The sequence below is a fragment of the Leuciscus leuciscus genome (assembly GCF_965113295.1).
Source record: "Leuciscus leuciscus genome assembly, chromosome: 2".
NCBI classification, from domain to species: domain Eukaryota; kingdom Metazoa; phylum Chordata; class Actinopteri; order Cypriniformes; family Leuciscidae; genus Leuciscus; species Leuciscus leuciscus.
In genome coordinates this window covers 55,850,736-55,868,221 of record NC_138726.1, presented here as the reverse complement: position 1 = coordinate 55,868,221, position 17,486 = coordinate 55,850,736, and the positions used below count along the sequence as shown (strand labels likewise).

General features: G+C 37.8%; 3 protein-coding genes and 1 long non-coding RNA gene across 4 annotated transcripts in view; 3 read left to right on the top strand and 1 right to left on the bottom strand.

Moving 5' to 3' along the window:
* Positions 1-17,486, bottom strand: part of LOC309493358 — a 171,389-nt gene that overhangs the window by 45,037 nt on the left and 108,866 nt on the right. The gene's annotated exons all lie outside the window — the stretch shown is intronic.
* Positions 1-17,486, top strand: part of LOC309493199 (Fc receptor-like protein 5) — a 100,393-nt gene that overhangs the window by 49,061 nt on the left and 33,846 nt on the right. The window lies entirely within an intron of this gene.
* On the top strand, positions 7,745-8,285 carry LOC309493324 (histone H4). The gene has a single exon (XM_082162497.1). The coding sequence runs from the start codon at positions 7,766-7,768 to the stop codon at positions 8,075-8,077; it is 312 nt and encodes a 103-aa protein (XP_082018623.1). The 5' UTR covers positions 7,745-7,765; the 3' UTR covers positions 8,078-8,285.
* On the top strand, positions 8,625-9,081 carry LOC309493309 (histone H2B-like). The gene has a single exon (XM_082162484.1). It carries the CDS (start codon positions 8,656-8,658, stop codon positions 9,028-9,030), a length of 375 nt encoding a protein of 124 aa, XP_082018610.1. The 5' UTR covers positions 8,625-8,655; the 3' UTR covers positions 9,031-9,081.

Below are 17,486 nucleotides of genomic sequence, written 5' to 3'. Positions count from 1 at the left end.
CTGGCTGTATAATCAAACAATAAAAACGAGAAACAATGCATGCCATCAAGAACATTTATTGATTCCACAGGAACTTGATCCAGTTTCCCCCATTTTTACTAATAACTACTTTGTGTTAATTAACTACTTTCCGTTTGGGTTTCACCAGTAGGTGATCCTGCCTTTACACATATACATATACATATACATATACATATACATATACATATACATGTACACACACACACACACACACACACACACACACACACACACACACACACACACACACACACACACACACACACACACACACACACACATATATATATATATTTTCATGGTATAATTATGTAATCTGCTTATTGTGAGCCTAAATGAGTAAATTGGTATTCAATCATTATCAGGCTGACTTGCCACCAACTACTGGTGTTTTTTTATATATTGAAAGTAGTGTTTCATGTTGTCACTTCACATTTAATAGCCTCTTAGAATGAAATTGCTATGCAAATTCACAGTGCCTCCTTTGAGCTGCATTAGACAGTGTGTAATGTACATCTAAATGCAGGGTCAGATTCTGCTTCTGTGCCACCTATACTGCAAAGCTGGGTGTTTGTTCATACAAAGTTAATCAGACAGCCTAAAGCCTCTTATGTTGTTGATTTATATTTCAAACAACAATTCAACATTTGCTCACAATGTTTTTCTTACAAAAAACCTCATCATTCTGCAGGACAATTGTCTATTTCAGTATACAACACAGATAGAAGGGTGTCAATAAATCTGTGGTGATATACAACACGCTTTAAGAAAAGTTTATTTCCATCACACTGTAAAGTGTTTTTAGATATTACATATACCAAAGATTTTACATATAAACTGGGTCAGCATAATTACAGTTAGTAGGCTACCATGTAGGGGTGCTGAGCGTGACCCCTGGCGTGGAGCCCATGAAGAAATATGGTTGGGGATAAAAGTTCACACAAACAAAACCAAAAAACTGTGGTGTTTTGCCTATAGGCATACATATTACGTGTGTTTGTTTTTATTTATGCTGTATTATAAAATACCCATATTATAACAAAAAAATTAAATATATTTGGAAATTGCCCTTTAAAACGAAGGCTCAGTTTGTGGTTCACAATGATTTGATTAAAACCAACAAAAACAATAAAACAAAGACAAAGTCACTTATATTAAACTTTTTTTTTATTTATGTTTTTGTTAACAGAAGTTATCTTGCGCCTTTAATTGCCTTCGCTATCGTCCTGTCAATCATCTGTCTCATTCTCGCGGGTCGCGGCTATGATTACAGCTTCAGTAAAACTGTATTTCACCATCATCGGTACCCACCCTCAGCCGATTGGCATTACAGTATTTGCAATCACCATCCCGTGGCAAAACGGAGCGTCTAAAAGAAAAGTTCTGACTGCTGATCTGAACATTGGTCAGTGAGCGTCTCCCGCTCGGCGCTGTCAGCAGATTTAACTCCGCACAGCTACATAAAACGGGCTGGTGGCAGACTAATAATTAATATTTCTGATGTAAATATTTCTGTGAAACGTGTAAAGTTGCACAGAAGAAAGCCCAGTAGGACCTGCCCTGTACAGTTTAAGAATCTGTAGCCATAGTAGAGGACTATTATTTTGTTGAGCAGACCTGACCGGAGCGACAACTGATGACGTCACATGCTCAGATTTGCTTGACCAATCGGCGGAAGGGGGCGTGTCAGGCCGCCCACATGTGGAAAACGAATTTTGAAGTCATTTATTCGTTTTTTGCCTGTGAACTAAAAAACGAAAACTCAAGCCGAAATCTCGTTTTTTCGTTTTTTTTAAAAAAACGAAAAAACGAATAAAGGGGCCGTTTTCTCGTTTCTGCTTATTTCATTTCAAATTGGAAAACAAACTATCAAAACGTACACGGACCATATCAAGTTGTTTTTCTGATTTCCGTGCAAGGACGGGAAAACCAAAAATCAAGTCATAATTTCGTTTTTTCGTTTTTCTAAAAAAACGAAAAAACGGAAAAAGGAGCTGTTTTCTCGTTTTTTCTTTTTCGTATGTGAGAGCAAAAACAAATGAACGAACGATACCCGGACCCAGAACGTAATGTCACAGTGCTTGCTTGTTCATTTTTAAACATATTGCTTTGAAGGACAACTGGGCTTCATTGGTGCAGGAGAGGCTTCTCACTGCAGATTCATGGGTGGAGTGTGAGATCAAGCTCCTCCTCTCTGAATGTAATTTGGGTAATGGGTGAAGACAGACGGTCCAACCAACCCTAACACCCACCCACAACTCTATTCCTCCACCCATGAAATCCAGAGAGGTGGAGCTGCATGTCCTTGGGTCCGGGTATCGTTCGTTCATTTGTTTTTGCTCTCACATACGAAAAAGAAAAAACGAGAAAACAGCTCCTTTTTCCGTTTTTTCGTTTTTTTAGAAAAACGAAAAAACGAAATTATGACTTGATTTTTGGTTTTCCCGTCCTTGCACGGAAATCAGAAAAACAACTTGATATGGTCCGTGTACGTTTTGATAGTTTGTTTTCCAATTTGAAATGAAATAAGCAGAAACGAGAAAACGGCCCCTTTATTCGTTTTTTCGTTTTTTAAAAAAAAATGAAAAAACGAGATTTCGGCTTGAGTTTTCGTTTTTTAGTTCACAGGCAAAAAACGAATAAATGACTTCAAAATTCGTTTTCCACATGTGGGCGGCCTGACACGCCCCCTTCCGCCGATTGGTCAAGCAAATCTGAGCATGTGACGTCATCAGTTGTCGCTCCGGTCAGGTCTGCTCAACAAAATAATAGTCCTCTACTATGGCTACAGATTCTTAAACTGTACAGGGCAGGTCCTACTGGGCTTTACACGTTTCACAGAAATATTTACATCAGAAATATTAATTATTAGTCTGCCACCAGCCCGTTTTATGTAGCTGTGCGGAGTTAAATCTGCTGACAGCGCCGAGCGGGAGACGCTCACTGACCAATGTTCAGATCAGCAGTCAGAACTTTTCTGTTAGACGCTCCGTTTTGCCACGGGATGGTGATTGCAAATACTGTAATGCCAATCGGCTGAGGGTGGGTACCAATGATGGTGAAATACAGTTTTACTGAAGCTGTAATCATAGCCGCGACCCGCGAGAATGAGACAGATGATTGACAGGACGATAGCGGAGGCAATTAAAGGCGCAAGATAACTTCTGTTAACAAAAACATGAATAAAAAAAAAGTTTAATATAAGTGACTTTGTCTTTGTTTTATTGTTTTTGTTGGTTTTAATCAAATCATTGTGAACCACAAACTGAGCCTTCGTTTTAAAGGGCAATTTCCAAATATATTTAATTTTTTTGTTATAATATGGGTATTTTATAATACAGCATAAATAAAAACAAACACACGTAATATGTATGCCTATAGGCAAAACACCACAGTTTTTTGGTTTTGTTTGTGTGAACTTTTATCCCCAACCATATTTCTTCATGGGCTCCACGCCAGGGACGCTCAGCACCCCTACTTCCCATGGTAGCCTACTAACTGTAATTATGCTGACCCAGTTTATATGTAAAATCTTTGGTATATGTAATATCTAAAAACACTTTACAGTGTGATGGAAATAAACTTTTCTTAAAGCGTGTTGTATATCACCACAGATTTATTGACACCCTTCTATCTGTGTTGTATACTGAAATAGACAATTGTCCTGCAGAATGATGAGGTTTTTTGTAAGAAAAACATTGTGAGCAAATGTTGAATTGTTGTTTGAAATATAAATCAACAACATAAGAGGCTTTAGGCTGTCTGGTTAACTTTGTATGAACAAACACCCAGCTTTGCAGTATAGGTGGCACAGAAGCAGCATCTGACCCTGCATTTAGATGTACATTACACACTGTCTAATGCAACTCAAAGGAGGCACTGTGAATTTGCATAGCAATTTCATTCTAAGAGGCTATTAAATGTGAAGTGACAACATGAAACACTACTTTCAATATATAAAAAAACAAGTACACAAGACAAGATAATGATAAATCATTATCAGGCAAGTCAGCCTGATAATGATTGAATACCAATTTACTCATTTAGGCTCACAATAAGCAGATTACATAATTATACCATGAAAATATATATATATATATGTGTGTGTGTGTGTGTGTGTGTGTGTGTGTGTGTGTGTGTGTGTACATGTATATGTATATGTATATGTGTAAAGGCAGGATCACCTACTGGTGAAACCCAAACGGAAAGTAGTTAATTAACACAAAGTAGTTATTAGTAAAAATGGGGGAAACTGGATCAAGTTCCTGTGGAATCAATAAATGTTCTTGATGGCATGCATTGTTTCTCGTTTTTATTGTTTGATTATACAGCCAGGACTGGACTTCCGTTTAGGTTCCACCAGTAGGTGATCCTGCCTTTACACATATATACATACACACACACACACACACACACATATATATATATATATATAGGGCTTAATTTGAGCCGGAACACGCCGGAACATGTTCCGTCACCTCCGACATTGGATCCGGAACCTTTTTTATTGGATCCGGCACCTCCTGTGTCACTAAAATTAATTGCCTAAATGAAAAAAAAAAATAATAATTTTCCTGTTTGTGTAGTGTTCAATGTTTGTGACACATGACTTGCGCGCTTGTTGTACGAGTTGAGATTGCTGTTAGCCTCGATCGTTTCACTCAGGGGAAAAATGTCAAAAAGACAGGAAAGTTTGCTTAACTTTTTCAAATACGCTGGACAGTCAGATCCCAAACAAGCAAAAATCGTTCCCGCTGATCAAAAAGGAGACCACGGTGGACACAGTAGCCTAGTATCGACATAATATCTTGTTATTTCGACATAATAAGGGGACATTCTAATCTGCATTAAGCCACATTAAGCGATAATGTTTTTCTATGGGAGGAAAATGCTTAACGTGTAAATGCGTTCATATTATGGGCTCATCTGATTTTTTGTACATAGCATAGCCTATTTGTTAGGATTTTAGTATCATAATGATTAATAAATGCACGCACAATTATCCGTGAACTTGATTTGAACAAATGCCTTTCAACTTGTGTTTGCAAAATTCAGAATTAAATGAATGTGCAGAAATTTGTACAAATAGAGAGTATGTAGGCGTACTATTGTAGCCATTAAAAAAGCGCATTTAGTTTCATATTTGTTAAAATATTATAATGTTATTTTTATTTTTTCTTCCATTTATGTTGATTTATGAAAAGTGAACAGCACGACCGAGTAAGATAGGATGCGCAATATGAGACATGGAGCGGGTCAGACATGATTTTGACCGTTGAAGTTGAAGTTGTTTTGTAGAAAGCCTTTCTTTAAAGTGAATTTCGTTTTGTATAAATTGTATCTTAATTTTAATCAATTTTTCATCAACCAATTGCCTGTATTTAATGAATAGGCCTATGAAACAAATATAACGGAGGCGCCCGCGCGATCCTAACTTAACGAAACTCAGCGTATGCCTCACACAGACATGACAAATACATCAAATACACAAAGCTTGAAATGTCTTTAAACGAAATAATTCAAAACGAAAAAAGAAAAAGGCTACTTTCTGATTATGTAATCCATTAGGCTTATTTATGTGCATTTCTCTCTATAAGCGAGTTCACACGGAGATGGCGATCGTCAACTTCATCTTTGCAGCCGAGTCGACACTTTTAGAGAAAACACTTGTTTATTAATAAAAATCAATACACGCGTCACCGGATGCACGCACACATATTATTTCGAAATAACGAGATATTGTGTTGAAATAACATTATTATTAATAATAGCCTACATCTTTTAGAATAGGCCTATTTGATTGAATGCTGAATGTTGCGCTTGTTCAATTTAATCAAATTAAAACTGTAATTGTGATCATTAACATAACTGAATATTAAATATTTAGTGGCCAAGGTTTGCGCAGCTCCCCGTCAATGATCTAGCACCCAGCACATGCGTTAACAATTCTCTGGCGCTGTCCCTGCAGAGAAGCAACGTAGGCAGTGTATTTTTTTTTTTTTTTTTTTTTTTTTTTTTGTTCTGTTACCTCCAACCCCCGTTTTGAGTGGCCGGATCCACACCCCCTCTGCGCTCCGGGACCTCCCACTTTACAAATTAAGCACTGTATATATATATATATATATATATATATATATATATATATATATATATATATATATATATATTTTTTTTTTTTTTTTTTTTTTTCATGGTATAATTGTGTTATTACAAAAAACCTCATCATTCTGCAGGACAATTGTCTATTTCAGTATACAACACAGATAGAAGGGTGTCAATAAATCTGTGGTGATATACAACACGCTTTAAGAAAAGTTTATTTCCATCACACTGTAAAGTGTTTTTAGATATTACATATACCAAAGATTTTACATATAAACTGGGTCAGCATAATTACAGTTAGTAGGCTACCATGGGAAGTAGGGGTGCTGAGCGTGACCCCTGGCGTGGGGCCCATGAAGAAATATGGTTGGGGATAAAAGTTCACACAAACAAAACCAAAAAACTGTGGTGTTTTGCCTATAGGCATACATATTACGTGTGTTTGTTTTTATTTATGCTGTATTATAAAATACCCATATTATAACAAAAAAATTAAATATATTTGGAAATTGCCCTTTAAAACGAAGGCTCAGTTTGTGGTTCACAATGATTTGATTAAAACCAACAAAAACAATAAAACAAAGACAAAGTCACTTATATTAAACTTTTTTTTTATTCATGTTTTTGTTAACAGAAGTTATCTTGCGCCTTTAATTGCCTCCGCTATCGTCCTGTCAATCATCTGTCTCATTCTCGCGGGTCGCGGCTATGATTACAGCTTCAGTAAAACTGTATTTCACCATCATTGGTACCCACCCTCAGCCGATTGGCATTACAGTATTTGCAATCACCATCCCGTGGCAAAACGGAGCGTCTAACAGAAAAGTTCTGACTGCTGACAGAACATTGGTCAGTGAGCGTCTCCCGCTCGGCGCTGTCAGCAGATTTAACTCCGCACAGCTACATAAAACGGGCTGGTGGCAGACTAATAATTAATATTTCTGATGTAAATATTTCTGTGAAACGTGTAAAGCCCAGTAGGACCTGCCCTGTACAGTTTAAGAATCTGTAGCCATAGTAGAGGACTATTATTTTGTTGAGCAGACCTGACCGGAGCGACAACTGATGACGTCACATGCTCAGATTTGCTTGACCAATCGGCGGAAGGGGGCGTGTCAGGCCGCCCACATGTGGAAAACGAATTTTGAAGTCATTTATTCGTTTTTTGCCTGTGAACTAAAAAACGAAAACTCAAGCCGAAATCTCGTTTTTTCATTTTTTTTTAAAAAACGAAAAAACGAATAAAGGGGCCGTTTTCTCGTTTCTGCTTATTTCATTTCAAATTGGAAAACAAACTATCAAAACGTACACGGACCATATCAAGTTGTTTTTCTGATTTCCGTGCAAGGACGGGAAAACCAAAAATCAAGTCATAATTTCGTTTTTTCGTTTTTCTAAAAAAACGAAAAAACGGAAAAAGGAGCTGTTTTCTCGTTTTTTCTTTTTCGTATGTGAGAGCAAAAACAAATGAACGAACGATACCCGGACCTCCTTGCTTGAGCACCAGTTGGAGAGTAGCGTGTCGAGTGACGTTTAATAGAACCACCCATGAATTTGGTTTCAACTAGGTCCGCTAGCCGACTATAAACCTCTGTTTTCCAGCGACAGTTCTGTATTCTGTTTGTGAATCGAATTTGCAGTCATGTCTGGAAGAGGAAAAGGCGGTAAAGGACTCGGGAAAGGAGGCGCTAAGCGTCACCGAAAGGTTCTTCGCGATAATATCCAGGGAATCACTAAACCCGCTATTCGTCGTCTTGCTCGACGTGGCGGCGTCAAGCGTATTTCTGGCCTGATCTATGAAGAGACTCGCGGTGTGTTGAAGGTGTTTCTGGAGAACGTCATTCGTGATGCTGTGACTTACACTGAACACGCCAAGAGAAAGACCGTCACCGCCATGGATGTTGTGTACGCGCTGAAGCGACAGGGACGCACTCTGTACGGGTTCGGGGGTTAAGAGATCCACGAAGAAGAACAACCCAACGGCTCTTTTAAGAGCCACCCACATTTACACACAAAGAACAAGTTTCCAAGTGGTTAAAAACGATATTAAGTGAAGATTAACGAGATTATGAGTTGTTGTTTGTGTTTACGTTTCGGTAATAGAACTGTTATTATAACATTCCCCGCTGGTCATTATGTGGCAATTAAATATGATAATATTATGTGTTTTTGTAGTATGAATTATGTATTTTATTTTCTAAGTTGATTAATAAATGATCAATACTTTCAATATTTAATACTGCAGTGCATTACGAAAAATGCTGGAAAATGAAACAAAGAAACATGATAGAATGGGGGATGGTAGTAAAACATGAGGCGATGGGCGGGATTAACATTTAAAGCCTGTGATTGGGTGTCCTACAAGTCAAGGGACTTTAAATGTAGCCAATGAAATCATTCTGTGGGTTGGTCCAGGAAAACTAGCAATCAGAGAAGGACTTAATTCCCTTTGGAAATTAGCATAGAGCAGTGGATAAAAGCCCGCCTGTAGTATCACAGCTTTATTGTACTAGTTTCTCTGCCTGAAACAGAATGCCTGAACCAGCGAAGTCTGCACCCAAGAAGGGCTCGAAGAAGGCCGTCACTAAAACCGCCGGCAAAGGCGGAAAGAAGCGCAGAAAGTCCAGGAAGGAGAGCTACGCGATCTACGTGTACAAAGTCCTGAAGCAGGTTCATCCCGACACCGGGATCTCCTCCAAGGCGATGGGAATCATGAACTCTTTCGTCAACGACATCTTCGAGCGCATCGCCGGTGAAGCGTCTCGTCTCGCTCACTACAACAAGCGCTCCACCATCACATCGAGAGAGATCCAGACCGCCGTGCGTCTGCTGCTGCCCGGAGAGCTGGCCAAACACGCCGTGTCTGAGGGCACAAAGGCTGTGACCAAATACACCAGCTCAAAGTAGAGCGAGCTCCGCTCAACACACAACACAAAGGCTCTTTTAAGAGCCGACCATACTGCCTTTTAAAGAGTTTAAGTTTTTTTTTTTTTTGCACTCTGGTACAATAGCTCTAAGAACAAACAATACTTGTTTGTTCTTGCTGATTTGCTGAAAATTCAATCCAGTTAAATAATAGCTGAAATTTAGTTTTTCATTAATGGAAGAATTTTACAACAGTCTCAAAATGAAACATCCTGCAGTTAGTTTAAAACCTCGGTTCAGTTATGTATTTTTTTTTCTAGTTGAGATTTCTGCACAAATCTAAACCACCTTGCTGTATAGAATAAAATGGCACAGGATTATCCATACATTTGCTTTTTAAAAATAATAATTAGATAAGTTGATTCTTCTGAAACTGTTCATAGATGATCATAATTTGCTTTAATTGTGATTAATAACAGAAAAGTGACAACAGACGTAGGCAGCTGCTCACAAATGTTTGGAAAATTATCACTGCTTGATCGGTTTTGTCTTATTTAGAATATTCTATCTGAAATGAGCATAATAAACAATCATGCAATTTTAGTAATATCGCACATTTCATACACATTGTTAATTCAAAGAGCTTTAAATGAAAAAAAAAATAACATAATCAAGATAATCACAACAGATGCATAACAAATAAAAATAACATGCATAAATAAAAATAACAATAAAAGCATCTAAAAATGCTTATACTACAGGGCCGTTGAATGCTTGAATCTGATTGGTTGACGAACGTTCTAAGGTGTGCATTATTTGGCGTGGCCAGGGGTGGCCGTGGCCACCCTTGGTCTAAGCTTGGCCACCCCTCTCACAACTGCTGTTTCTGTCTCTTTTTATTGACAAAAATTGCGTTTTTTTAAAACCACAAAAAACGTGAGACTTTTCAGACGCACACTCCAACTTCACCTCAGCGCCAGGCGCAAGTCAAACGAGTGCAGAAATGTGCAAGTGCCGAATGAGCTTCAACAGAACATCAGACAGTGATATGCACATAGTAAATATTGAGTCAATATTTCTCAACTGGGGCCCGTTCTTCGTACGTCGCTAACTCAGTTAGCTGGATTTGATTGTTGACGATTTGGCATGATCTTGGATTGTTTGGTTTTCGACGCTCATCCTGGACTTGCTGTCATAGCAACAGGTGCGCAAACTTGAACCTGCTCGTGAGCAGGCTTATTTCATGTAAACAGGATTAGACTGCGGCTTCATAAACGGAGCTGATATGGGAAGTCCAGCGCAGCGCGATAGTGCACTTTCTGAGATGTATATATTTTTTCGTGACTCGTGAGATTGTCGTTTACATTATAAAATTGTTGGAAACGCACATTTATTTTCGACTTGTCGGAGTCGGGCTTTAACTACAGCACAAACTGTTTGCATTGCCCTAAGATTATTTGCGAGTGGCTCTTTCCTTTACACTATTGGAGATGCGGAGAACTTGATGGAAAGTGCTGTCTGTCGTGTCATTCGGAGTTTACCTGGCGCTTTTAGGTTTAAAAAACAGTTTTAGGTTTTTTTGTGGCATTTCCAAGCCACTTAAGACCCAATGTTGTAAAGCAGTTTTTTTTTTTTTTTGGCTATCATAATTTTTTATGAAGATCATGCAATCATGACCATGCCGATTACAGTATGTGTCACTCAGGCTTCACTAACGTGATTGGTACCATAGACTATAGGCTACCATAGACCATCAAGGCCTCAATGAAGGGGATTATGTGAACAGAAAGGGGGTTCACAATGTAAATGTGCAGCCCAGTTACTATTGGGATTCTTAATATTCCAGATTAATAATATTATATCAAATGTAAAAAAGGCAGTTGACTAAAATCTTCCATATCACAAATGTGAAAGCAAAATGGGCAGGATCTGTGCATGACTTAAGAATTTTCAGAAATTCACATTTATGCACATTATTTGAAAGTGGTAAGGAAAGTTCCACAATTAAATATCAAGCTCGCTGTATTACATACACTTATGCTGATCCTAACAGAACTGCATTTTTTCATAGGTGATTATGACATGTTCCTGCCTGCAGACAATATGACCCCATTCCCTGACCCAAACCAGTTACAATGCAGCTCTAGCCAGGACAAGGCAACACAATGAAATGAACTTTGGCTAACTAAAGGGAAGATTTCAGTGTCTGATAAGTCTGAGGGTTGCACACCTGACAGGGCCTGTGACATTGTTGCATGTGCCATATTACACAACAACAAAAAAAAAAAAAAAAAAAAACACTTTTCATTAAATGTTTCATAAAAGACAAATATGCTTAGTTCCTTGGGTTTTATTTCAATTGTTCTTTGTAAAGAAAAGCCAGTGGTCAAGTGCCTGCAACAAGAGATATTAGACACATGCCTCATGCAACAAATAAAAAGGAAAAGTTGGCTATCCACTGCCCACCTGTAGGCCTATGTCTCCTCTGTCTGTGCTGACTCTTCTGTAGGCCTTTCTGTAGATGTGGAATCCTGCAACTTATATTGCAGCCATAAAGCATACAAGTATAAATTAAGTAAAGTTATTTAAGCACTTGCAGGTAGGCTAGTTCCTCCATATGACAGTTATCTGAGAGGGTTTATTCACTGTCCAGTACAATGGAAACAAATGGACATTACAAAGTCTTATACTTTCTTTCCTTTGGAAAGTTAGAAAATGTCCACTTACTGCACATATTTCAGCCACCACTTTCTTGGGAACAGATACAAGTGTTGGTGTATTATGTAAAGGTGCACAAAAGAGGAACACACAATGTCATTACAATGAACTACACTCGGGAAAAATGTGATCAATAACTCATGGCAAAATATTTTTACATTAACATAAGTTTATCAGTTTTCACTTTCACAAGTCAAAGCAATTCATCATTACTCAAGATTTAACAGTTGAAATGACTATACAACTAAGATCTTTTCTTTTTTTCCAGCCTTTTTCTTGGTTGCTTTTATAAACAGACAACCATTTATTTAACAGTTCCTTTTATAGAAGAGACTATAATAACTAAAAATTACCATTATGTAGAATATTTTTGTACTTCACTTTTATTTGTTTCCATGTTCTAGTGTGGTGACTCTGACATTACAATGAACAAAGTAATTATGCAATTATTAAAATACAAAAATATAGGCTAATAAGTGATAAAAACATCTAACATGGCCACTTCTAACGGATTTCAATTGTCTGCTACTTTTTGCCAGCCCTCTCTCCTGGCTTTTGCAGACTTTGAGGTGTTCCCTGGCGTTTTAATTAAACATTAAGATTCCGAATAAACTTCGACTATTAGTTCTTGCTCTGCTGCGGAGAAAAACTGTGCACGCTCTTTGGCCACGCTGAACAGCCAATAGCAGCGTTGCTGATCAATGTTTCTACTATCGATACATATCCCCTTTTCAACCAGCGCATGAACGCGCAATTATCTCAGATAACTCAATCCAGCGATACTAATCATAAACAACAGGTGTGTTCGAAGAACCGAGTTAGCCAGATCATGATTAGCACGATGATATCATCTTGGATGTGTCATTTGATCTCGGATGTAATAAGCAACGTACGAAGAACGAGCCCCAGGTGGGTTGCAAGACCGGTTTGAGTAAGTCGAATAGTGTGCAGTCAACAACAAACGTAATTCTCTTTTTTTCTCTGTGTGAAAGCTTGTGACACTTCTGTCAGATGCTGAGAAAAGGGCGTTGTCCATATTCAGTTGGCTATCTTCGGTAACATGAGATGTTGTCAGGCCAAATGTCAGTAAAACTAACTAACTTTCCTGTCATACGGCTGACAGCCGTTGTACTGTGCTTCTACGCGCAAATGCGGCGAGCTGTAGTCATAGTTATGTCGTCAATTAACTCATGTAAGAATCAAAAAGGCGATTAAAGCTGTCAAAACTGCATGCATGTATTTGTTATATGCGTCACATGTGTCTGGATTAAAATATTCTGCTATGTGAGATCACAATATAAGGCACAAACTGATATGTAATGTTTTAATGTCTAAATAAATGTGAGCACTGTGCATTTGTACTAGATGATAGGCATTCATTTTGCGTTCATTTGTAAAGGACAAACAAAAATGGATAATTTTTAAATCCATAAAATAACTAATTTTACATTCTGGCAACATTACATTATGAAAAACATAACATTTTACATTATGTGCTGTTGACTTCCGCCTTGTTCACATTCTTGCACATGGGGATTCAAAAGAGAACTTTTGTTTTCCTTTTTAATTTAGGTACGATAGAACTGTTGCAATTATTTATTTTGACAACTAATATTGAAAGTTTTTTTTTTTTTTTTTGGACAAACTCAGAGTTGGTTGAAGAGTTCATTGATTATATAAAACGCATTGAAGGTTGAATAATTTTTGGACTACAGTAGTTATCTGCATGTTATCTCATCCATGAAGATGCAACAATGTAGAACAAGCTATTGGATATTTTGAGAACCAGAACCAAGCTTACTGAGCAAATTGAACTTTAGCTATAGTGTGTGCCCTTTTATTACTATTTAATTAATTTTAATATGAGGTGGTGGGTAATAATAATAAAAAAAAAAAATTCGCTCAGTGTTCCATGATTCCTAATTCACTACTAACTCAATTACAATTAAGTACAAATTAACTTTATTCAGTTGTGTAGGCACTAAAACAGTCCAATACATTATAGTCAAATTATTTGTTATGATAAAATTATTAAGATTTCTGTGCCACCACCCCAGACTGGTTGCTGGCCCTTGCCTGGCCACCCCTATGAAAAAATCCTGGCTCTGCCACTGTCAGGGAAACGCACGGCTAAAGTAGTTCGAGCCAGGTCTTGACCGCATCACAGTTCCATATCACTTCGCGTAGTCAACTGTAATAACGGAAAGTAGGTTACTAGGTCACAATTCATAACAAGAAAAAAAATGACAGACAAGTTTGTTTTTCCGGAAGTAAATTTTTATATTTATGGTGAATATGAAAATTGTGACAACTGGGCGACGGCAGTATTTGATAACCCAGATGAAAAAACTAATAAACGGAAGAGGACATCAAAAGCAGCAGACAACAAAAGACATAAAACAATCAGCGAAGAACAGCTACAGACTCGAGGGCGAAAAACATGAAGAAAACACCAAAAAACAACAACAGCTTGGGCTGTCAATGTGTTTAACGACTGGCTTAAGGCCAAAAATACGTCTGTGGACAAAGTAGAGAGAGACGGGGCAGACGCTTTAAATCTCCAGCTGCGGGCTTTCTATGCCACTGTCCGAAACGCATCCGGCGCAGAGTATTCAGTGTCAAGTTTACTCTCCCTACGAGCTGGACTGAACCGCTATATATCCAAATACAACATCATTGGGCAGTCAGAATTCACATCATCCAACGACGTATTCAAGGCCGTCATCAAAAAGTTTCGCAAGGCTGGGAAAGACTCCAGTTCTCATCATCCTCCCATGTTGACCGCTGAGCGCATTCATATACGTATCTGTCACCAGACACAGCAGCCGGGCTGGTTCGCAAGGTCTGGTTTGACATTCAGCTGAACCTGGCAAGGAGGGGGCGTGAAGGAAATCGAGAATTAAGAAAGCATTCATTCGTCATTAAAAAAGACGAAAATGATGATGAATATATTTGCTTGTCTTATAATGCAGAAACAAAAAAACACAAAAAGCCCACCGATCCCAACAAAGACTGCTACCATGGATTAATGTTTGCCAATCCAGGGGACCCCCTTTGCCCTGTTATAAGTTTCAGGAAGTACATCGCCAAATTCCCACCTGATGCCACATCCTTTTATCTTCATCCACTGAAAGCCCCACAGGAGGAGCTTGACGGAGAGATTGCTGGTATTCCCACGAACCGATGGGTGTGAACTATCTTGGAAACATGCTTCCGCGCATCAGCGGGGCAGACGATTTTGGAAACAGGTTAATAATGTACTTGGGAAATCAGGGCGGGCTACAACTAATTTGAACCTGAATAATGAAAGTATAGATGATCCAGCTACCATTGCTAATGCTTTTAGTTTACATTTTTCCCTAGCACCACAAGTACAGACTTTTACTTTTCAACCTTATCTGACTGCTTGTTTCCAGCCAGGCAGTTCCTTTTCATTTACAGAGGTCAGCCCAGCTGATGTGCAAAGGGCCATAAGTGAACTGTCCTCTATCAGTGCTGGTCCAGATGGCATCGAGAATAAGTTTATTAAAATTGGTTCTCATGTACTAGCAGTGCCATTGGCCTCACTTTTCATCTTGTCGTTTTCTTCTTGTAAATTTCCTGGAAATGTGCTAAAGTTATCCCACTTCACAAAGGTGGCGATTCTGAAAATATTAATAACTACAGACCCATTTCAATCATTAATAGTGTTGTAAAAGTTTTTGAGAAAATAATATTTTTCCAATTATCGAATTATTTAGCTGACAATAACCTATTATCTCAATGCCAATCTGGATTTAGAAAATATTTTTCTACCACTACAGCACTTCTTAAATTTACCAATGATGTGTTTTCGAGTTTTGATAATCGTATGTGTACATGTGCATTATTCTTAGATCTTACTAAAGCTTTTGACTTAGTTGATCATTATTTACTTTTAGACAAATTGTATTCTGTTGGTCTGTCTACCTCTTCTTTGCTTTGGTTCAATTCTTATTTACATAATCGTCGCCAGTGTGTGTCCTTTGGGGGCAGCATCTCTTATTTCACTGATATTGACAGATATCCTAAGGTTCCTCTCTCGGGCCTTTACTTTTTCGATATTTATCAATGATCTTCCGCACAGCTGTACTGAATGCAATATCCAACTTTATGCTGATGACACGGTTATTTATTGTTCCAAACCTAATATTTATGACATCAGCACTACATTACAAAATGGTTTTGATTCAAACCAGCGGTGGCTATTGTCCAACAAGCTTCTACTTAACAAATCCAAATCATATTTAATGCTTTTTCAAAAAAACAAACAATCCTTCATCTGAAAATTCATTAAAAATTGTATTTCTTGATCAAACTCCCATAAAACCTACTAGGCAGGTCAAATATCTTGGCCTTTGGCTGGACTCTGATCTTTCTTTTAGCACTCATGTACATAATATAACTAATAAGCTCAACTGCTCACTTAGAATTTTATACCAATCAATTAACTGTTTTAAGTTTCCCGTTAGAAAAATAATTGTTTCTCAACTTTGATTGCCAATCTTGGATTATGCCGACACTGTATATCAAAATACTACAGCCTCCTGCCTTCCGTCTCTTAACACTGCCTACAATAGCCTGTGTAGATTTATCCTCCGCTGCCCCTACAGAACACACCATTGTGAAATGTACCATCATCAGCTGTCCTGGCTGACCCTACCAGATAGAAGGCATTTTCATTGGTTACAATTTATTTTTAAATGTATTTATATGGATTATCCTTCCTATTTAAAACAATATCTAATTCCATTTAGATCATTTTATAACTTGCGACACAATAACCAAATCTATTTTCTCATTCCTCAAATCAATAAAGAAATAGGAAGATATGCATTTCAATATAAAGCACCGTATGAGTGGAATAACCTTCCAATTTCAATTCGCTCTTTGACTTCTTTTCCAATGTTTAAAAATGCCCTAGCTCAACATTTTCAGAATACATGCAATTGTTTTTAATTTTTAATTTTTATTTTTTTATTATTATTATTTTTTGTTGATATCTTTGTGCTGGTTTGAGGGCACAGGTCAGGACAGATGCTGGAGCATTATCGGTGGTCATTACTGCACTACTGCTCTATAGTGGTTACCACTGATAGAGTTGATATCCTTAAAATGGATTAAATGGAACCTATTTTATGCATGGTGCATTAATCCTTTATATTTATGTGTGCATACGTGTATACGTGTTTACTGTGGTCTAGATGTGTGTCCAACCTTTGGAGAGTCTTGTATGAGTGAATGTCTTGTTTGTATGAGTTATGTATTATATATTTTTGCAATTATCATTATCATTTTGTGTTTTTTGTTTCATTTGTGTATGTGTTTTCTGTTTAATTTGACTGCCGCTGTAAGGTCAATGTCAATTTTTGTACCTGGACTCGAGGACCCCCTCGAAAACGAGATGGTTCATCTCAGGGGTTATTCCTCTTCAATAAATAAATGTCAATAAATGCTGTCAGAAGAAGCAGGGCTGGAGAGCAGGCAGAGCATGTCTGTCACAGGGCACAAGTGTGAAACAAGCCTGAGAAGCTACTGGGCACCTTCCGCTACAGAAAGAAAGAAATGGAGCTTGATCCTCTCAGGAAACAAAAGTACAAGCGAAAATCAAGCCAAGGATCACCAGGAAAAAAAAAAGAAAAAAAAACCCTCTGCTAACATGCAGCCCAGTGCGCTTGATCTGCCATTTTCGATGTCTAACTTCACAATCAATGGAAATGTGCAGTTTAATTTGAATAAATAAAGTAGGCTATATAGTCCTA

Excerpts from the sequence above, each read along its gene's own strand:
- LOC309493324 (XM_082162497.1), top strand. The coding sequence starts at position 7,766 with ATGTCTGGAAGAGGAAAAGGCGGTAAAGGACTCGGGAAAGGAGGCGCT.
- LOC309493309 (XM_082162484.1), top strand. The coding sequence starts at position 8,656 with ATGCCTGAACCAGCGAAGTCTGCACCCAAGAAGGGCTCGAAGAAGGCC.